This window comes from Leptodactylus fuscus, chromosome 3 (genome assembly GCF_031893055.1).
Source record: "Leptodactylus fuscus isolate aLepFus1 chromosome 3, aLepFus1.hap2, whole genome shotgun sequence".
NCBI lineage: Eukaryota > Metazoa > Chordata > Amphibia > Anura > Leptodactylidae > Leptodactylus > Leptodactylus fuscus.
This window is the reverse complement of record NC_134267.1, coordinates 120214465-120237679: the sequence shown is the minus strand read 5'-3', so window position 1 is coordinate 120237679 and position 23215 is coordinate 120214465. Positions and strand designations below refer to the sequence as shown.

Genomic DNA, 23215 nt, shown 5'->3' with positions numbered 1-23215 from the left:
GCCTCAGAAAAAATCATGTACTATATCATGTAAAGCCTGGCATATTGCAGATCTCTTCTCTTACCTATTAAGTCTAAGGGTAATAGCGAATCACCTGCCCTATATCCAGATAAAGCACCATTCTCGACTGGTAGAGTAGCTCAGCTTCAGTCTCCCAAATCGGGTTTTATAGACCCAGCAAATTGACTAACAATATTTTTCCTAATCTGAGACATCATTAATAACTGGAACCAAACTGGTATCCCAAAATCCAGTAGATACCACTCACTGTGCAAACCCAAAACGACCCTGGTCCACAAGGTCAACAGTGTCTCCATTTCTAAACTAGAAGTCACCTAGATCTTTTCTTATCACACTACAACAATGGTAGGGTATCCAGAGCTATTATGGTTTGAGAACTGTGACAGAGCACGCTAAAATTCTTTTATCCTAGTATCAATAGGACTTGGATGAACAGATATTCCTTTAAGTGGTCATGGAAAAATATACAAAGCTGTCAGTAGGAAAATCAGTATCAGACTAATGACAGGACTTTGTAGGGCAGATTCTACACTTACTAAAGATCCCTTTATTGTGATTTGCTCCATTTTCATGAAAATCAGCATTTTATTCTTATGTAAATTACATGGAAATGGCTATAGAGACTTTTCTTCTCCTGAAAGGGCTCTGTTCTCCATTTTAGGTTACCAACCCTAACTTCAAAGTGTGATGAAGTGGAAAACGTGTGCTGTTTCGAGGTACCGAGCACACAACCATATGACTGTAGGTCCGCTTGGAATTGGAGTGGAGTAGTGGTCAGCTGCTGGGGCCCTTAACATCCAACAGGACGAAATATGACAAGATCCAGACCAACAAGAAAGGCACCACACTTACTCCCAAATTTCGGTAAAACATGTAGCTTTATATGACGAGTAAAACACATGACGCTACCAAGGCCTTGAAAAGGGGGAATAACCTCGAAACACTTTGGTAGCGTCGTGTGTTTTACTAGTCAAACAAAGCTACGTGTTTTACTGAAATTTGGGAGTAAGTGCGGTGCCTTTCTTCTTGGTCTGGATCTTGTCATAAAGTGGAAAATGTCACCTAAGCAATGGGGAGCAGAGACGGGCAGCAGTTAGGGGTAGTTGTCTAGAGAATAGAATGAAGCCCCAGGAGGAGAATAAATGTAGAATAGGTAGCAAGCTTGAAGTGTTTTGAAGTGCTGAGTAAGAGTCTCCTGCCAGCTGGTTAATTGATTTATTGCCTTATTCTGTGTACTAGTAGCCTCTTATCTACAACCTATCAGTGTTATATGAGCAAGGCCTAGAAAAGTGGAGCAGCAGAACTATTCACCTGTACTATTTACAAATAGTTGCTTTTAACTGGAGGCATACTTTAAAGTAAATCACTGTCACTGCCATTGCTATTTTGATACTTCTGTCCTTACTTTTTCTGTGTTTGATCACTACTGACTACTCAGACTTCCTTGACTAGGATTCCCTTTCCCTTCCCTTGAGCTCTTGTTCCTCCCCCATATGCTTCATGAAACTGTGTGCCCCACTGGAAACTGTTACTACGCCCAGTCTATGTAATGTAAATTTGATCGCATGTGATATATTATGTACATGAATTTGACACATCTGAGAAACCACTAAGCATGTCCAAGAATGTAAAGTTTCACTTTTTTTTAATTCAAAATTTGCAGCAAGATTTAAAACAGGCAAAACCAGACAATGGTGTCTTATCCTATACAACTGAAATAATATTTAACGCATCAATATTTTGTTCAAAACAAGGAGTTCTTAAGAAAAGTACATTAAATTATCAATGGTCAATTAAATAAAAAAGATCTTTAAGAAAAGGAAGGACAAAAGCAACTTTACTGTTTTACTACATGAACAAATTGGTAAGAAAACACAAAAGGTGTTTTTATTGATCTGACAGTTTTTGCTTGTGCATCTTGCAAAAATAAAGTCTTTTAAAGTCTAAAATGCAATGCTTTGGGTTCTATGCACTTTCATGTAAGATTCAAAGTAGACACGCTTAGTCTTTGATGCACATTTTGGGAAGAAGTAATCTTTGTACTTGTAAGAGAGCTAAAATGTCAGTGTGCAAAAAGTTGCTTTTTGTGTGGAAAAGTCCTTATTGCAAATATGTAACATGAGCAGGTTCTTAGGATTTCCCCTGTCTGGGATGAAGTCTTTCTGCCTCATAGAGAATTCTCCTTCAGTTGGGAACTCGAGGAATCTTAGGAGGAGGTGGAGGCATAAGTTCAGCATCAGGATCCAGAGAATTTCTTTTGATTTGCCCCTGATTTGCTCCTGTGCACCGATCAATGAATTCAAAGAGTATCTCCTTAGTTACTGGATACTGGATGCTGTTACATACAGCTATAAAGAGGAAAAAAAGGGAATATTTAGGTATATGCCATATGTAGAAAGTACTACAAAACCATATGCAACTACACAAATGGCTTGATACAGGTTTGGCAATATAACAAATCTTACATTGGTATGTAAAAGCTTCAAGTTATGTTCCAGATTTCAGAACTTAATCTTTTGAGGCTTGCATATCTATATATCTTGTATATAGATATAATGAATCAACATACACAAATAATATCTAGCTTATATAAAGTACTGGATCAAGTATACACATAAGACTTGTGAATTAAACATGGAAGCAGTTTAAGTATTAGATGCTGCGGAATATAATGATACAGTATTATTACTAGAAGACAGAATTGGTACTCACCCAAGGCTGTTTCATAAGCGTTTGGAAAGCTTTTATCAACTCTTTGTCGCATGAAGACCCAGCAATTGTTCTCAAACTTGCACTCTATGATTTTATTGTCATATTGTTTTAAGTCTTTTGTCACCTGTTCAGAAATGATGAAAAAGAATGTACTCTCAAATTCACCATTACAGTTCTATATGCTCTGCAACCTCTTAAGTTGTCAAAAGTGACTGAAGATGCTCGGGTACGGCAGTCTTAAAATTTGAAAGGATCAAAGAAACATGGCTACTGACAGCTCACAATGAATAGGTCTATGGCCAGTACTTTAAATGGCCGTGCTTTGGGATCTGCAGAAAAGCTACAGATTAGATTTTACATATTCTCTTTACACTTAACTGGTTTACAATAATCTACGGTTTGCTAAACACAATGTACAGAACTCTGCTAGTCTGTATTAATGGCTAAAAATAGAAAGACGATTATGCAGTTGTTGCATCGGACCATAGCCATTCATCAGTATTATTATCCATCTATATATACTTCAACGGCTAGTCATTAGCAAACCGGGAGAGCAAACCTTCTAGAGGAAAAAAGCTAGAATCAGCCAATGCAGTGACCCATATGAATCATCCTGTTACAGATTAGCTGATCATAGCTCTTAATGCATGCATGTTACACTATTAATCTTCAAGTAGAAATGTTACATTGTCCAGGTCATTGCAACATATTTATGGTATTAATCCTACAGAGGTAGAAGTAGTGATTACGGTCATGTTCCAGACTACTATCATAAACATGTACACAACACTCAGAAGTCTGAAACTAAGGGAGAGACAGCAAACATTGTATGGCTCACCTAATACAGATTTTCTTTATGTAATTCACTGCTTTTCCATAATTCCATAAACTTTTGGAAAATTCAGGTGGAATCCGATTCTGATCAAATCAATCAGTTTGCTTATCCCTAATACAGATGTAGCAGAGTTAACCCGAACTTCTGCAACTGGATAAACTGCTAGGACTTATCATTTTACCACGGTAATTAAGTTATTGAAACATTTTTTTTTGTAATGACTTCTTGTTGGTTTTTGTCGTCATCTGGGATAAGATATCACGCCACAGCACTTGCAGAAGTTTATGTTAACTATGCTATATCTGTATATCCACACTAAACCTAAAGGGAAATGTGATCTGAAACTAGATTTACTCAATATGTAATAAAAGGTTAATACAAAGGATGACTTCACCTGGAAACTGGAAAAAAAAAAACAAAAAAAAAAAACACAATTTTGTGTAAAAAAAATAAAAAAATAAACACAAACATACAAAACTTCATGAGCGTAATATTCTTTGTCGCTGTACTGTTAATAATTCCATCTTTGCATCTGAAACCCATTTTTTGAACAATTAAGCTTATCGGGCCTCACAGGCTTCATTAGCTTATCACGTGTTTAAGCCAATTAGGAACACAATGGATCCACTGAATTAATAATTAAATAGGCCATGTGGCTGGGGCTCTCGTTCACATAGAATGCAACGTAGATCTTCTCTAAAAGCGAACATTTTAGTCACGACGAGACAAGGATGCTGCTATAGAGCGCTCAATAAGGATATCTTTATAATAGCTTCAGTCCATGACCAGAGTAATATCCTCCTGGAATTTGTACATTCTATGCTCTGATTGATTTACTATATCTTAAACATTGCTAACATTTGATATAATGTGACACAGTGTACCTCAATGGAATTCTTGCAAAATCCAGATTTGGCAGAGTTTATCAAAAGAATAGCACTTCGTGATAAAAATAGCTTTTTGTGGTCTTTGCTACCACGATGCACAGAAGGAACAGCTCTATTACAATTTTAGCCCTACTACGTTTTCCATGAGTTATACAGGAGTTATACACCAGTTCAGAGTCTCTTGATAATTCAGGCACAGACAGCTTCAGTGGGGGCCTCTATCAAGACTGGCATAGAAAACGTTAGTCTTTATCTTTTCAAGATGTTACATGGTCCTTATACTATAATTTATGCATATAAATCAGATAAAACTTTTTACTTAATGGCATGTAGTCTTTTAGCTTGGGATCAATTCTCATGGAGATGCAGTAGATTTTTACAAAACACTTGGGTTACATTCACACTGCTCTTACCTGTTGTTCTGATTAGTTATTTCATGGGGTTCACACTTTACAGTGCATAGTTTTTGCAGTATACAGTTTTGGTGTTCTGTGTCTCAGCAAATATTCCAGAGCCAGAGAAATAATGGACTAACGAACTAATTAACTAATCTCCAAAATGAAAAAGATTTCCCATCACTAATTTGAAGCGACCTCCATTCCCTCCAGCCTCTTCCTATATACAATGTATGCCACCACAAGGGCAAGAAAGTAGATGTTGCAAAAAGTATATGTATCTCCCTATATTATAAAAATGAATTTCTGTCTGTCTGTCTGTTCTCTAATGCGAACCAAACGACTGGACCGATCTTCACCAAATTTGGCACAGAGATACTTCAGGTATCCGGGAAGGTTTAAGACGAGACTGCAACTCGCTCGGACGTACCGTTGCGGAGATACAGCATTCCAAACACAATGCCCCCCCTTAGCCAATACAAACCTGCAAGTCTTTCACTCATATTCCAACTGCAATACACATGGTCACTCCACATACACAACCCAACACTGATATCCAAACTGAGATACACGTATCAGAGGATTAGATACACAGATCAGCACACAGTATCACACGCCAGAGGATTAGATACACGCGTCTGCACACAGTCCCACAAACCAGAGGATTAAATATGCGCTTCTGCACACAGTTCCACATGCCGAAGGATTAGATACACGCGTCTGCACAAAGTACCACATGCCGGGGGATTGGATACATGCGTCTGCACACAGTACCACATGCCAAAGGATTTGATACACGCATCTGCACACAGTTCCACACACCAGAGCATAAGATATGCACATCTGCACACAGTACAACATGCCGTAGTATTAGATATGCGCGTCTACACACAGTTCCACATGCAGTAGGATTAGATACGCACCTCTTCACACAATACCACACAGGGGAGGATTAGATACGTGTGTCTGCACACAGTACCACACTTTGGAGGATTAGATACATGCCTCTGCACACAGTACCACAAGCCAGAGAATTACATACACGTCTCAGCACACAGTACCACACGGGGGAGGATTAGATACGCGCATCTGCACACAGTACCACACGCCAGAGAATTAGATACGCCTGTCTGCACACAGTACCACATGCCGTAGGATTAGATACACGCGTCTGCACACAGTACCACATGCTGTAGGATTAGATACGCGCATCTACACACAGTTCCACATGCCGTAGGATTAGATACGCACCTCTTCACACAGTACCACACAGGGGAGGATTAGATACGTGTGTCTGCATACAGTACCACACTTTGGAGGATTAGATACATGCCTCTGCACACAGTACCACAAGCCAGAGAATTAGATACGCGCATCAGCACACAGTACCACACAGGGAAGAATTAGATACATGCATCTGCACACAGTACCACACGCCAAAGGATTAGATACGCGCGTCTACACACAGTTCCACACGCCGTAGGATTAGATATGCGACTCTTCACACAATACCACACAGGGAAGGATTAGATACGTGTGTCTGCATACAGTACCACACTTTGGAGGTTTAGATACAAGCCTCTGCACACAGTACCACAAGCCAGAGAATTAGATACGCGTCTCAATACACAGTACCACATGCCGTAGGATTAGATACGCGCATCTACACACAGTTCCACTCGCCGCAGGATTAGATACATGCCTCCTCACACAATACCACACAGGGGAGGATTAGATACACGCATCTGCACACAGTTCCACACACCAGAGGATTAGATAAACACGTCTGCACACAGTACCACATGCCGTAGGATTAGATACGCGCGTCTGCTTACAGTTCCACATGTCAGACGATTAGATACGCACATCTTCACACAGTTGTACACGCCATAGGATTAGATACACGCGTCTGCATACAGTACAACATGCTGTAGGATTAGATACGTGCGTCTACACACAGTTCCACATGCCGTAGGATTAGATACACGCCTCTTCACACAATACCACACAGGGGAGGATTAGATACGTGCGTCTGAACACAGTACCACACTTTGGAGGATTAGATACATGACTCTGCACACAGTACCACATGACAGATAATTAGATACGCGTCTCAGCACACAGTACCACACGGGGGAGGATTAGATACGTGCATCTGCACACAGTACCTCACGCCAGAGGATTAGATACATCTGTCTGCACACAGTACCACACGCCAGAGGATTAGATACGCGCGTCTGCACATAGTACCACATGCCGTAAGATTAGATATGCACGTCTGCACACAGTTTCATTTACCGGAGGATTAGATACGTGCCTCTTCATACAATGCCACACGGGGGAGGATTAGATACACACATCTGCACACAGTACCACACGCCGGAGGATTAGATATGTGCATCTGCACACAGTACCACACCAACAAGGATTAGATACTTGCGTCTAAACACAGTACTACACGGGGAAGGATTAGATACAGCTTTACTCCAGGTATCCATAACAAATGATCACAGGTTTTTCACTGATATCCAAAATGAGATACACATAATCACATGACGCTTATGGACATACACAGGAACCACATACAAAATACACCAGTGCAAAATTGGACATTTCTTATGGGGCCACTACACAAACATAAAATGTAATATACCCGTGCGAAGCCGGGTCCTCCCTCTAGTATATATATATATATATATATATAGTGCTTTTCAAAATACACTATAGTGGTTGTGCTGTTATGGACGCTTATTCCCTAACCATAAGACAAGCTATAAGTGTCCAATCGCTGGAGGCCATATTGCTGGATCACCCAGCAGTCAGGAGGACTGGAGTCTGAAAAGTCTCCCTAAGGCTTCCTTGGGTCAGTGGTGCTCAATTTACCACTATAGGGCTGCCAGGACTTTAATCTCCAGCACCATCTGTAGCCCCATAGACACAAGTGGAACCCTGGCCATTTAAGTGCGTGCGCACTCAATTCACGAGGAGCTTTTAAGGGGACTTTCAGTCCCCTGCTCTCCAGATCACTGGGGGACCCTCCATCAGGGTGTGTAGAGCTACCTACATTGGTCACCAAGTTTATCTGAGTTTACCTTAGCTAATCCTATAGAGCTGAAGCAGAGATCGAGGAGATTATGACAAAACTCACATCAGGCAGGAAGCAATGTATATTATATCACATGCAAAATAGCTAAATGAAAACTTTACATAAAATTAGTAGTTTATTACTTTAATTTTGGTGTTTGTGATCAATCCCCATTCCAACTCAGCTCTTCACAACATTTGATAATCTATGGTAGACCAGCTAGAAGAGCAGTAAGGGACAGATTTTTTCCCTTCATTACATTCACTGGAGGAGATCAGTACTTTCTATTATTGGAACTGTTGCCCTGGCTATTCACATTTGGAAATGAACAGGTGGATTTTTATTGTAATGTGTGCTAAATGAGTTCCTAATATGTGATTGCAAATCAGATATATCTGCATCATTACATTTCTAGGCAATTTAAGCCAAAAAGTTGTCGTAAGCAATGCCAGTAGTCTGTAAAGAAGAAACAACAATATGAACAAGGTTTCTGAAAGGAAATAAAGTGAACATAAAGGCTAGAAAAACAGAAGAATTACATTTAGAATTTAGCTATTAAATCTGTTGAAATTATTATACAATCTATGCCAGCTTTCTGGAGCAGAAGAGTCACAAAATTTGCTTTTGTGTAAGAAAAAAATGTGCGACTCTTCAGTACATGCCAGTTTTACTGAATGTATTATGTAAGAGCACACAACAAAACTCCTCCAAGGCTATATAAATGGCAGCAGGCAATAATGTGTCAAAGGTGTCATATAATAAGTGATTATTTACCAAGTTGAGACAATGACATGACCGCTGTAACCAAAGACACATGGGGCTAATTCAGCTGGAACAGCCAAGAATCTACTTTTACGCATGGCTACATTAGAAAGGTATCGGGAAAGCTCCTAACCCCTTTCTGGAGTATATAAAAAAAAATCACAAACCTGAGGTTTGCAAGTTTTTAAATACCATTTGTTCAAATAGTTTTGTGCAAATGGCATTTTACGCTGCTTTCAGCCGTTTCCGAAAAGGTGTCGTGACATAGACCCTGGCAGATTTATGATTATGTACACCAGTATTTTGGTGTATGTTATGGCTGAAATTTACACGCTGCAATGGTACGGAGTAGATTTCAGTCTTGGCACACACATAATGGAAGACGTGCTGAATTTAAAGTTTCAATCCGTTTTTATCAAGACAGAAACAACAAACATGGGTGGAAAATGGGGTGGCACTCCTGAGCAAGGTGCAAAATCCAAATTTCTGTCAAAACATAATGCAGGTATGGAACAATAAGTCAAAAAAGGTATTACATGGTCAGGTAAATATCATAGGCCATAGGAAAATGAATTAGACTCCTAAAAAAAAGTGTTCTGAAGGTCCGTGTCTGGATAAAGCTATCCTGGGGCCCAAGATCCTTAGCAAGGAGCTACTCCATATAGAGGGGAAAATAGGGGAACATGTCAGGGGTCCCTCATTAGTGACAAAGAGTCAACGGATGATTCCAGTGAACCACCTAAGTCAACATGAAAGCTCAATAGTAAAGTCAGACCTGCACCCTCTTTGGGCAGCATAAAAGTCTGAATGCCTCCACTTCTCTATCCAATATGACAGAACATGGAAGATATATGCGAAAAAGGATGAGGGCAATACTATAGGTAGGGTTTAAGGAGAGCTCCCATTGCTTCCCGACCAATAGGGAGCACATGCTTAATTTATAACAAAGCCTGCGCCTCATCATAAATTAAGAACAACCTTTGGCGTTGCATGACATTTTAAGTTTGGCATTGAAAACCCAGTTTGTGATAATCTGTACCCCTGAGGGTCAGTGCACATGTAGTTTTTTGACGCTGATTTTGACGCTGAACACATCTCAAAATCAGCCTCCAAAAAATCCTAGTTCTATTGGGAGGCTTTTTTTGGAGGTTGATTTTGAGTTGGATTCAGTGTCAAAATCAGCGCCAAAAAACTACGTGTCCACTGACCCTGAATGCTTCAGTTTCCTGCATATGTGGCTTTAAACATCCTTCAAGATCTTACAAGAACCATGCCATACTGTTTAAGGTGTTGACTTGGTCTCTTTAACCCCCAGATCTCATTTCAATCAAGCATTTGTGGAATGTCTGATCCATGAAGGCCCCACCGTACAAATTACAAGACAACAGGTCTGCTGCTAACATTGCATGCCAGACACCAGAGGATCTTGCAGAGTCTACACCTAGATAGATGAGAGCAGTTTTGAATTGATCAGAAAGCTGGTCTTAATGTGATAGCTGACCAGTTTGTATGGTATCTACAAACTTGTACCTTTTCACTTGTCTTTGGATAATAGTCTTCTGTGAGATAGTAGTCTACAGTACAATGTGTAGCACTCCTCTCTATATTAATGGTGAGTTTATTTTTTATCCATATTTAGCCAAAACACGTTTCATTATTACATTATGCTACTGGTAATATATAAATGGCAATAAATGCCATTAGTCCTTTTCCACATACAATTCAGGTGATCCAAGGTTTTATACATTGCTTGGGATCAGGAAGTGGGGCAGAAGAGGGGCAATTTTTGCTAATATTTTTAGTGAAATCAGATTTCCTTTCCCTTGAGGGAAAATATTCTTAAGGCGAAGAGACCCTGGAGCTGATCTGCATCCACCAGAACACTTTTATTTCACTTTTAAAAGATTTATGAAAAAGTCTTTCCTTCATTTAGGAAGATGAAATAGGCATTTGTGTAACTGCATAGTAGACATTAAATATTACAGTAATTTATTTAGTTAATGATGTAGGAGGAAAACATCATATTTCTTCATGACGTTATTTACTTTTTTTCTTTTGTGCTCCCTAATCATCTTTTTTTGGCAGTACGGAAAATGAATATGGATGAAAATCTGGGTCAGTGGTGCATCTTTATTTCTCAATTAACTCTAAAATCTGCAAAAACTGCTGCCTCCCGTTTCACTATTCAAAAAGGTGTTTGGTGCGGAGCCTATAGAAATAAAAAAATAAATAAAAAAAAAAGCCTGTTCCTCTTCAGCTGTAGGCGTCAGACACATTAATGTTACAAAATGCCAACTACACCTAGTCAGGATTAATTAAAATGTATATTCAGATGTGTATTATAGAGATGTATAAACAGAATATAAATTCCGATTAGTGTTATAGTTGGAGAATAGAATTTCACAATTGGCATATTTTTATTGGGGTAAGTTCTCTTAACTATATATTTGGCAATTTCACTTTATACAGTGTATGCCAAAAGTGGATACACACATTAAAGGGTTTGTCCCATCTCAAGGATCCTATCTATACTGGTAGCTTATGTCAATTGAAGCCTTTTCCTAAAAATATTGCTTCAGAAATTCTGCTTTGTTTGCCTGCTTATGTGACCTTATTACTCCCATTGTATACACTGCGTTCCTATAACCACAGTCCTGGCAAATAGGACAAGTGATGTCACTTACTCAGTGCTGACAGGACAATCCATTCAGCTAATTGCACTTTGCTGATAATGCCTAGTCTGTTATCTTAAACACATAGATAACACGGATTCTGTTCTATACAAGAATCTGCAGATTATCTAACCTGCAGAAGTGTTGTTTGTCCTGTTCAGCAAGAGGGAGAGAGAGAAATACAGGAAGTGAGAAGCAGACACTGCATACAGCCTGGCTGAAAGGCTGAGATGGGAGAACCCCTTTAACATCTACATAAGACACTCTTTATACACCCACCCAATGTTAATAATGTGTATAGGAATGTAATAGAAATAATGGAGGTATTATAATGCAGATAAAATAGTGCATCTATCTCTTCAGTTGAGTTCATTTCAATACTAACCAGAATTTTATAATGATACTTCTTGTGACACTGCAGATTCGATTAAGTATTAAATGGGACCTGGCCAATGTCATTCCGGATTATTGATAGGTATGAATGCCTGCACTTAAACCTTACATCACTTGCTATCATTTCAATCTATACTTTTTACCTTTGACTTGTGACCCTTTTACCATGGAGGAAGCCTGCGAACAAATGGTATTTTGGCTTTGACAGCTTCTGTTACCTAATAAATACTGCTTTGTGTGAACGTAATTTGCAATTGTAAGTCATTCTAGTCTTGGCAGGTCTTAATTTTAAGGCTCTTTATGAATCTCGATGTTGCCTTTTGATACAAATTTAAATTGCACACCATCTGTCTATATTGTAATCCCCAATATGAGATACCAGCACAATGAATTTAATTGCAAACCCTTTTTTATAAAACTGTATGTTACTCCCTAAACCTGGAAAACCTCTCTCGTGAACAAGGTCTCTTATGGAGTTTAGAATAGAATATATAACTGTACAAGCTCATCTGAGCTGCTACATCAGATGGAAGTTGGGAATTCTTCCAGTACTGATTTTTTTTTCTTATTAGGCGCTGATGCCAAGTCATCTCAATTAAAAGAGAAAATAATAGATTGATGAAAATGAAAACATTAATGCTTAATGCTATAGGAGTGGTTAGCACCAGGCTAGCCTAACCTTCATTAAGGAAGTGCTGCCTTGGATTTCAGGATGGGCTCATCTATAAAGAACGCAAAAAAAGTAAGAAAGCAAAAGACATTTTTGCCCCATATTCTTTAAATTTTAGTTTACTGATGATTTCGGCAGTTTGGTTTTTCTTTGCCAAAGCATAAAAAAAGCAACAAAATTTACATAATATTTTACAAACGCGGTGGAACATATGAAAGTTAGAGAGTCTAAAGAAAACGTATTTTACCCTTTTGGCCTATACCTGGTAAATGTGGGTCTGACACCTTGCATGTGGGGAAAGAGGGCCTATGCAAACAACAATGCACACACTGGGAGCTACCTCTATGCATTTAGTACAAGCTGCTCGCATCAAAGAGTGCAGATAGAATCTAATAGATTGTTACAGGAAACTTCTCATTGTTTCCCTTAAACCATTTTTGATCAATCTTTATAAAACCACATCACAAAATATGGATCACATTACTTAATTTTACTATACCTCTACTTATTTGGAATACAAGTGTACTTATTAGAAATTAAAATGTAATTCTAATCTTAGCCATTAATGGAACATCTACAGAATATGCTTTTGTAAATCAAAAAGAAACCTCACTATAAAAGCTTGGGAAACCAGCTATTTACCCTGTCATAACCTTTCTGACACCTACATAAAAAAAAACATTCAAGGTCTGCACTACACTGCATTTCATGATTCCAACTATTATGCAAATTAGAATTTTCTCTGATTTTCTAAATGGTCTATGCAAATGACAGTTCGTATAATGTTCAAATCTTTAACCATTACAGAATAAATCAGACTTCATTGGACTAACATCCCAACGATAACATTTTGTTTCACAAATTAAAAAATCAAAATCCACTGTTCCAAGTTAATATTGCACAACAGTTTCTAAACTTTTGATAGGTTGTAAAGAATTGAAAATGGTCATTTGTTAAATTTGCAGCATTAAGAGGTCACAGTTACTGAGATCAAAAGCTATTTCAACCAAAAACATCTTAACAGGCCAAGTTATATATTGACATAGGACCTCTTCTTTGAGATCACCTTCACAATTCTTGTGTTCATTGAACTTGTAAGGTTTTGGATAGTTTCTACTTGAATTTCTTCACCGGATGTCAGAATAACATCCCAGAGCTGCTGTTTTGATGTGAAGAGCCAACCATCCAGAGATCATTTGCTTGTACAGTCATGGCCAAAAGTTTTGAGAATGATACAAATATTAATTTTTACAAAGTCTACTGCTTCAGTTGTTCTAATGGCAATTTGCATATACTCCAGAATGTTATAAAGAGTGAACAGCTTAACAGCAATTACTTGCAAAGTCAATATTTGCCTAGAAAATGAACTTTATCCCCCAAAACACATTTCAACATCATTGCAGCCCTGCCTTAAAAGGACCAGCTAACATCATTTCAGTGATTGCTCCATTAACACAGGTGTGGGTGTTGATGAGGACAGGGCTGGAGCTCAATCTGTCATGATTAAGAATGACACCACTGGACACTTTAAAAGGAGGCTGGTGTTTGGCATCATTGTTTCTCTTCTGTTAACCATGGTGATCTCTAAAGAAACATGTGCAGTCATCATTGCACTTCACAAAAATGGCCTAACAGGGAAGAGTATCGCAGCTAGAAAGATTGCACCTCAGTCAACAATCTATCGCATCATCAAAAACTTCAAGGAGAGAGGTTCCATTGTTGGCAAAAAGGCTCCAGGGCGCCCAAGAAAGACCAGCAAGCGCCAGGACCGTCTCTTAAAAGTGTTTCAGCTGCGGGATCGGGCTACCAGCAGTGCAGAGCTTGCTCAGGAATGGCAGCAGGCAGGTGTGAGTGCATCTGCATGCACTGTGAGGCGGAGACTCTTGGAGCAAGGCCTGGTCTCAAGGAGGGCAGCAAAGAAGCCACTTCTCTCCAGAAAAAACATCAGGGACAGACTGATATTCTGCAAAAGGTACAGAGAGTGGACTGCTGAGGACTGGGGTAAAGTCATTTTCTCTGATGTATCCCCTTTTCGATTGTTTGGGACATCTGGAAAACAGCTTATTCAAATATTGACTTGCTGCATTAACTCATTCTAACTGTCAATATAAGCTTTTGTTATTCATAATATGATTGTAATTATATTTCTGTATGTGATAAAAACATCTGACAAACACACATAAAAACCAGAGGGCAGCAGATCATGTGAAAATATAATATTTGTGTCATTCTCAAAACTTTTGGCCATGACTGTAGATACTTCAAAGGTTCTCAACAAGGTTGAGATCAGGGGTGGTGGCCACAATATGACTTTCTCTCCTTTCATTCCCATAGCAGTCAATGACTTAGAGGTATTCTTTGCTGCATGAGATGGTGCATTTTCAATGCATGAAGATGAATTTTCTACAGAAGGCACAGTTGTTCTTTTTTGTACCATGGAAGAAAGAGGTCAGTCAGAAACTCTATATACTTTATATAAGTCGCTTTCAAACCTTCAGGGACCCTAAAGGGGCCTACGTGCGCTCTCCCTATGATTCCCGCCTGAAACATCACTCTGCCATCACTTTACCTATGTCACAGCCTTGTTGAGACATGACCGCCATCCATCCATTTACTACGCCATATATATAGACCATCAAGACTGTTTCAAAAGTAGACTTCGTGTATGTCTGGGTCCACTGTAACCATTTCTGCTTGTGAGCACTTTTTATTGGAAAGCCAAATAGTAGGTTTATGCACAAATGCAAGCATCTAAGGTTTTTATACCCTGTGCGAGGCTAAGCTCTATTTGATGCTTTTGGCAGCAGAGAGATCCTTTTGCTTTCACATACTGTTTGAAACTTGTCGCCTGCTTAATAATGTAGATCGGGGTAGGTAACCTTAACTCTCCATCTGTTGTAAAATTACAACTCCCAGCATGCATATTTGCTCTACTGTTCTTAGAACTCTCATGGAAATGAATAGAGCATGTTGGGAGTTGTGCTTTTACAGCAGCTGGAGTGCCAAAGGTTGCTGACCCCTGATGTAGATTTTCCTTCTTAAAGGGGTTTTCCCATGGACATAACCATTTTTAAATTTGTAGATAATTAGTTAAACATGTTTGCAAATATAAGTAATTAAACATTTTTCATAATTTGAAAGATTTTTCTCTAAATATCTTGTGGTCACAAGTTGTTGCCTTGACCAGTTGCCAGTGGATACAACCATGAATGCAGAACCTTTCTAGCATCATAAAATCAGCAATGATTTCCTTATGGTGGCCGAGATATCTTCTGATACATGTAGTGCCCCTGCCTGATAACCCAGCTACAATAAGAAAATCATAGCTGGGTTCCTGACAAGTCCCAGACCATAGAAAGTTTCTACATTGGTGGTCGTATCCATGGCAACCAATCAAGACAACAGACTGTCACCACTAAGATGATTAGAGAAAATCTTTAAAACTCTGCAGAATTTTTAATTACTTATATTTACAAAAATGTTTAACTTTTAATTATCTATCAATATAGATATGATTGTGTACATGGGACTACCCCTTTAAGGCTGAAGCCCCATGTTGAGGAAATGCTGCATTTTTTGTTTCAGATTTTGTTACAATTTTTTTGATCAAAAGCCAGGAGTGGATTGAGCAGATGGTAGAAGTATAAGTACTTCTATATATTTCCCATTCCTTTTGTAGCCAATCTTAAGTTTGGCTCAAAAAAGTGCAGCAAAATCTGCAATACAAGAAGCTGCGTTTCTGCTACGTGGGGCCTCAGCCTAAGTAGGTTTCCCTTAATTGGACTAACCTGGCAAACTAATTATCATAGGTTATTGTGAAGTGGGATCCACCTCAAATGCAACTCCAAATTCAGTTGTGTGGCCATACCCTTAAGGGGATCCAGTCATGCAGGGGGGGGGAAAAAAAAAAAAAAAAAAAAAAAAACAGCTTTAGGGTCCATTTACGGAGGAAAATGGTGAGGAATTTGGTGTGGAATTTCAGCGCTGAAAAAAAAGCCTCTCATTGACTTCAATGGGCTCCTTTTTCTGTTAGCAGAAAAAGGAACCGATTGAAGTCAATGGGAGGCCTTTTTATCAGCGCTGAAATTCCACACCACTTTTCTCCGTGTGAATGGACCCTTAAGCTGAGGCCTCATGTTGTGGAAACGCAGCTTTTTGTTGCGGCTTTTGAGCCAGTCAAAAATGGCTGCAAATGGAATGGTAACTCTAGAAAAAATACTTATACTTCTACCATTTTCTCTATCCACTCCTGACTTTGGCTGAAAAAAACAACTAATTCTGCAACAAAAAAAGCTGTGTTTCTGCAACTTGGGGCATCAGCCTCCCATGTTCGGTAACACAGCTTTTTTTGTTGCAGATTTTGCTTTGTTTTTTTTGAGCCGACGCCAAGAATGGCTTCAAGAGAAATAGGAAATATAAAGGAAGCTTTATATAATTATCCCTTCTGCTCAATCCATCCCTGGCATTGGCTAAAAAAAAAACAAAAACATACCACAGCAAAATCTGCAACAAAGAAAGCAGCGTTTCAACAGCCTTAGGAATTTAATAAAGATTCGGTTGCATTTTTTCAAAAACCACTCCAAAATCATAAAATAAACCAACACTCCCCCAAAAAACATTGCACTGAAAAGACTGCCTCCCATTCACCTCAAAGGAAGTTTCGGATACAATCTGCCTAAGGAACAGGCTACAGTAACACAATATTCAGGTTCAATTTAACTGAATAAAAAAAAGAAAAAGGGAGAAAATAAATACAACTTCCTTCATGTACGTTTCTTAATAACTATGTTTATCACATCCCGCAGCAATAAAATATATGGTGTTAAACATTTGTGTTAGCATAGCGGGATTATTACAGGTTCAGGAACAAACCTGCTGTACCAGTGTAATTGTGTTCAGTAAATCACACTAGAGACTTCAATTCGAGCAGGAGGGAAGTATTCTTTTACCTGCTTTACAATCCTATTTTATCAACCAAAGACTTGAAAGTCAACCAGTGAGAACATAGGTATTATTCTGAAAATGATCTACAATATAAATCCCTGCATATGAATATACTGGAGCAAAAGCTACTTTATAAACCTTAAAAATCACCTATGCTTGTCCACTAAAATGATATAGCAGATACAGGTTATGCTATAGAACATGTTGCAGGCTGACATATCCAAAACGCAAGCTATTAAATCTGCTACAGTTTATAACAATACAGCAGGCAATAGTATTTATTATTTCTGCCATGTACAAACAGAGAAATCTGGGGAACAAAAATGTGGTAGAAATGTCTTCATGCAAGATTCTCTCCCAAGAACAAATAAGTGGTTAAAAAAAAGTATACGCCACCTCCTGTCAAAGCAATTGAATATGCCGATAATATTAATTAATTGCAAACACAAATATGAGAAAAAGCACCAACGCACAGCAAAAAAGATGGAGGAGGTCTGTGTTAGTTGGCTAGTTTCCTAGAATGGAATCCAGAATAGTCAGCAACTGTGTAGGTAGTTAATTATACTGCGTAAGAATGCATCACTCAACGCTACTAAAAATAAGAAGCGCTCTCCCTCGGAACGGGAAACTATCGTACCCAGTATGTCTGTTAGGTTACAGGAATGGTTGGCCAGTGATGATGTGCCCTTTACGAGCAGACATCGAGATCATCAGTCTGGGCCTGCTTAGAATAGAGATGACGTGTAGGCCAGGTAATTCTGTCAAGGCGGCGAGCGAGGGGAATGTCAGCCATTGCTCATGTGCATGTAACATAACATTACTCAGACATTTACTAATGCAATTACTCCATTACAAGATAAATAAAGGAACTGAGCAATAAGCAGCATCTATTAATGTGCCAGCTGTTTGTAACATACATAACTTCCTAGCATGTGGCTGCAGCAGTTGATATATGTATCATAATTAAGTATAATGATGTTAAAAGAATAATTAACTACAGCCATATGATTAACTATTCCCATAAGACTAGAACGGAGCTCCATCTACATCATAAACTAGGACTCTGCAGGAAGAACAGTAAAGCAGCACAAAACCTCAGCAAAGGGCTAATGAAGGCTAATCCGTTGATTTAGAATGCAAATTACTGCTTCATCCTCATTTCCCTGCATAGAAAAATAAAGCGTACAGTACATCAAGTGGATCACTTTCTGAAGGCTATTAAAAGGACACAGTCCTGCAAATCCAGACATAGACTGTGACAATGTCAGACTACTGCATTTATAATTCTAAGTGAAAACAATGGAAGACTGAGAAATATTGCAACACTGTCCTAGTAACAGGCAATCGAGGGTCACCTTGTAGACGGATGTCCTAAAGAGGAAATGGAAATAAGAACTTACACTGTGCATAGATTAAGTCATTCAGATCAGAAGGGTGGGTACCACGCCCCACTAGGGATCAGCCCTATAACACAGAATGGAAAGCTATTCCTGTAAGAGTGGCTCTTGTTCTGGTGAACTTGGGTAGTCAAAGTATTATGTAGGAGTTGGGCATTGACCTGAACAGATGCCTTGTGATATATATAGCCATAGTACTCTATGTCTGGTCTGTTCTCATAATCAGAAGCGCCCATACTGATCAGCTGATTGCTGGGATGGATTTCCATATTTACGGTAATTCATAGGCAAAACTATAGGCCTGGTATAAAGTTGAAATAAAATGATTCAAGCAAACATTATGGACCCAACTAGAAATTACTATTTCAGCAACCATAAGCCACCCCATCCCTGAATGAAACTCTTACCAGATGAGAGTTTCAAATGAACAATTCAAGACCAAATCCAGACATGCAATGCACCATGTTTCAATGGTGTTTTGGCATTCATTGTTGATACCAATAATTTAATGAAACAGACTGTTTATGCATGGGTGGAGAGTGGACGATGACAATGGAGTGACCATGCACTTCAGAGGAAAACATGAGAAGACCTCAAGAGTGTTTTCTATGTAGCCTGCACAAGTTGACTCATTTTGCTGTCATGTGGCCATACTTGTTGCACATGGTACAGGCTGTTTATGCAGGTGACAAAGGAACTTGCGTAGAATTTAGTGGAGCTATGTTAAACAACATGGAAGACAACAGCTTCTTACCGTGTTTAATATTTAGTGGTGAAGAAACATTTCATCTAAGCACTAAAGTTAACTGTTTAAGTATGTGCAAATGGAGATTAGCACACAAACAGAGCCTGAGCACACATTTTCAAAAATGAATGTTCTACGCAGTTTCTAAATAGAGGTCAATGTTCGGTTTCTATTTTAATGGAAATATGGTTACTGAAATGCTGTAGAATTGGCTCTTTCCAGAAATTATTGAAGATTCTGGTGACTTAAGATTCCAGCAAGATGGAGCAACACCACATTGACACCAGAAGGTTCAACATCTTCTAAATGACACACTTCCTCAATACTGATTAGGTTGCAAGGGACCCTATGACTTGGCACTACCTCAGACCTTGTTGTACCTTGTGACTTTTTTTGTAACCAAGTTTTTGTAGCATCATTAGCAACTAGTGTATACAACATCAAACACAATTGGAGCATTTAGTGAAAGAAGACACTAGGGATGAATTCAATTATCTTCTCAATTTGTCTGTATAACAGGTGGTGGGCACATAAGGCACATTTATAAAATGGTTACTAAAATTTGATAACTCATTGTAAAATATATATTTGAAATTGGGCCCATATGGTTGAAACACCCTGTATATTGAACTTATCTGATTCAAACTATGGCATAATGGCATTTCTCCCAGATATTTCTACGGTTGCAATTTTTTGAACTGCACAAACCATTTTATCAGTAAACTAAAGATAAGTGAAAGTGTACCTGTTGTGTGCAGCACTATTTCTAGGCCAAATATACAACTCCTATACAATTTTTTTTTTTTTTTTATCTTTCATTAGGTTCTATCCCTAGTTCTCAGTTGTCCCCAAACTAGTAGGTAGAGTACAGCAGCTTTGATGTCTTTCATACACTGCACACATTCAGAAGAGGAGATCCTGCTCTCTTATATCACTGTGGCACAATTCCAAGCAGCAGCAAGGAGGTTGTAGTACAACAGTATAAAGTAATGTAGCTGTGAATCCAGTACTTAGATGAGGTAAAACACTCAAACATTAAAAGCTGAAGCCACATGTGTGCGTGCGTCTTCCTCTACCAACTTCCTCCTGTCCTATAGATGTCTATGGGGATCATGTAATCTGATTTTTCTCTAAGCTGTTACCCTGTCCTGTCAATCAAGACAGATTTTACAGTAAACTGGTTGTGTATCATATGCTACTTTATTCAATAGATAACAAGGAAAGAAAAAAATGCATCGTGTCAGTGTCTAGCACCCATTTCCTTTATCTTGATATAGTTAAAGAATTTAGATCTAAGCCAGAAATCAAAATGTTTCACACTTCATAAACAAGTATGCCAGTCTAAAAGTATATAAAAAGCTTAAGTGAAAATGTTTTTTATTCAATTACTCTAAAAGGTCACTTTAAGCTGACTGCAACTTTGACATTTTAAATGGATTTAGCTAAATTATAAACCATGTGACTTGCTGCCAGGCAATACATTGAGTTACATGTCCTTTAAAAACAGCCTCTCTCATAAAAAAATACTTATACTTTGAAATTACTTCATATTTACACATTTCAAACTTCAGCCATCAAAATTTGGTGAAATAGGTTAAAAATGTATAACCTTCCTAAATATGAAAATATATTGGGGTATATAGTATGCATGAACAGGTGCTTCATATCATGTAATGGGAGGTAAAAATTGGGATACAACAGCAATGATATTTTAGATCTTATTTTTGTGACTATTGTCTTGTAGTTATGTAACAATGCTAAAAGTAAAAGGCACTAAACTAAATGGATGAAAAATAGGATAATTTCAACCCCAATTAAACTTGGGTGAGATAAGACTTAAAGGGATATTCCCATCTCAAGGATCATATTCAGACTGGTAAGGTTAAAGTGGACCTTTCACCAATTCCTATAAGACCAGCTTTTTAGATCAATTAATAGGTTCTGCTCCACTAAATCCAGCACACTTGGAATTTTTTCTTTATACCCAACTATTTCCAAGCAAATCAATGCTGTTACGTTTGGTGCCTCATATGCTATTTAGGCTCTGTATTGTCAGGAGGGCGGTGTCAGGCAGGAGCAGACAAGGTGTGTGATTCTGAGCTCTGACACTGGCTCCTTCTGATTGGAGCTTACAATTATGTCCCCCTGCCTGATATTTCCCTTTCAACATTACAGAGCCTAAGTAGTATATTAGGGACCAAAACTAACTGCACTTATTGCTTAGGAACGGTGGAGGCTAGAGAATAAATTCCAACAGTGCTGGAATCATCGGAGCAGCATCTATTAGCAGATGCCAAGAACTAGAATTGATAAAGGTGGTGAAATGTCCTTTTTAAGCTAACTAAAATGTTATACCCAATACATTGTTTTATCTATGTTGCTCTGTTTGCCAGCTCAATTTTTCTAAGTGTTTACAACTCCTTGTCTAGGTTACAGTACAGTCTTCAGGTGGGGATGATGCTCTTTGTCATCTACATTCTCTTCACTCACTCTTTCTGCCCAGAACTTTAAGTTTTTGAACCATGATAAGGGTAAGATAAGATTCTTAAAGGGCTTGTCCCATCACATGGATCCTATCTATACTGCTAGTTTATTTGGATTTAAGACTTTTCCTAAATGCATTGTTTTATCAAAACTGCTTTGTTTGGCTACTATCTTAATTTATTCACTTCATTGTTTACACTCCATTTCTATGGCCCTTGGGATTATCTGCTCATTTGTCAAGTGATGTAGCTGCCTGCTCTCAGGGGGAGAGGGAGGGTCTGGGAGCAGCTCTGAGCTGTTTGTGTCTTTTAAGTAGCAGAGCTTCTCAGATAGGGGAGGTGAGAGCTCCGAGATTTCTGAGTTCTTATCAGTCAGTTTCTTTGAATTTGGCTGATAAGGGCTAAGATAGGGAGTACGTTACCTCTGTATGTAATGCAAACCGACTCAAATCCAGCTCTGCTACATCAGCTTCACACTGTGGTATTTCATTTACAACCAATCCCGTGCAAGTGAAACCCCGCCCACCTATGTGCCGATTAAAGCAGGAAGTGAAGAGAGCACAACAGCCTGCAGGTTAGTGAACAAGTGTCATGGGAATATCCCTTTAAGCAGTGCTTCTATTATATCTGTCTTGTTTACAAAAAGTAGAGCACAGTAATGCAATGAACTAAAAACCAGGAAGTGGAGGGGAGAGGAGTCAGGAGGGCAGCTGAAAACCTGAGATGAGAAAACCCCTGTAACAACAAATTATTGTTTTAGTTTCAAAGATAATTATAGAATTACAGCAACAATAAAACAGTAAGGAAAACAGTAGCAAGTTAAACTTTCTTAAAGGGGTTGTCCCATCACAAGGATTCTATCTATACTGCTTGTTAATGTGCATGTAAGACTTTTCCTAAATACACTGCTTCAACAAAACTGCTTCGTTTGTCCACTATCTTACTTTATTCAATTCATTGTTGACAAAGCCCTTGACTTATCTGCTCAAAAGTCAAGTGATGTATCTGCCTGCTCTAAGGGGGGAGGGAGGAGGGGCTAAGTGCAGGGGAGCGAGCCTGTGTATCTAGCTATTCCTGTGTCTACACCACGTGACCTAGCTTCCTGCTATCAGATAGAGGAGGGGAGCTGCTTTAATTTCTTCTGTTCTCCCAGTTATCAGGTTAACTAATTCAATTGTGTTCATTATGGCAGAGACAGGCAGTCTCTGTATGCA

At 38.7% G+C, this 23215-nt stretch overlaps 1 protein-coding gene across 1 annotated transcript in view; it reads right to left on the bottom strand.

Annotated features, from left to right (window-relative positions):
- Positions 1–1686: 1686 nt before the first annotated feature.
- Positions 1687–23215, bottom strand: part of RNGTT (RNA guanylyltransferase and 5'-phosphatase) — a 298212-nt gene continuing 276683 nt past the window's right edge. The window contains exons 15-16 of the mRNA XM_075268207.1: positions 2734–2857; positions 1687–2369 (exon numbers count right to left, since the gene is read on the bottom strand). Of these exons, the coding sequence (XP_075124308.1) occupies positions 2206–2369; positions 2734–2857 (288 nt within the window). The 3' untranslated portion in view covers positions 1687–2205. The remainder of the gene's footprint in view (positions 2370–2733; positions 2858–23215) is intronic.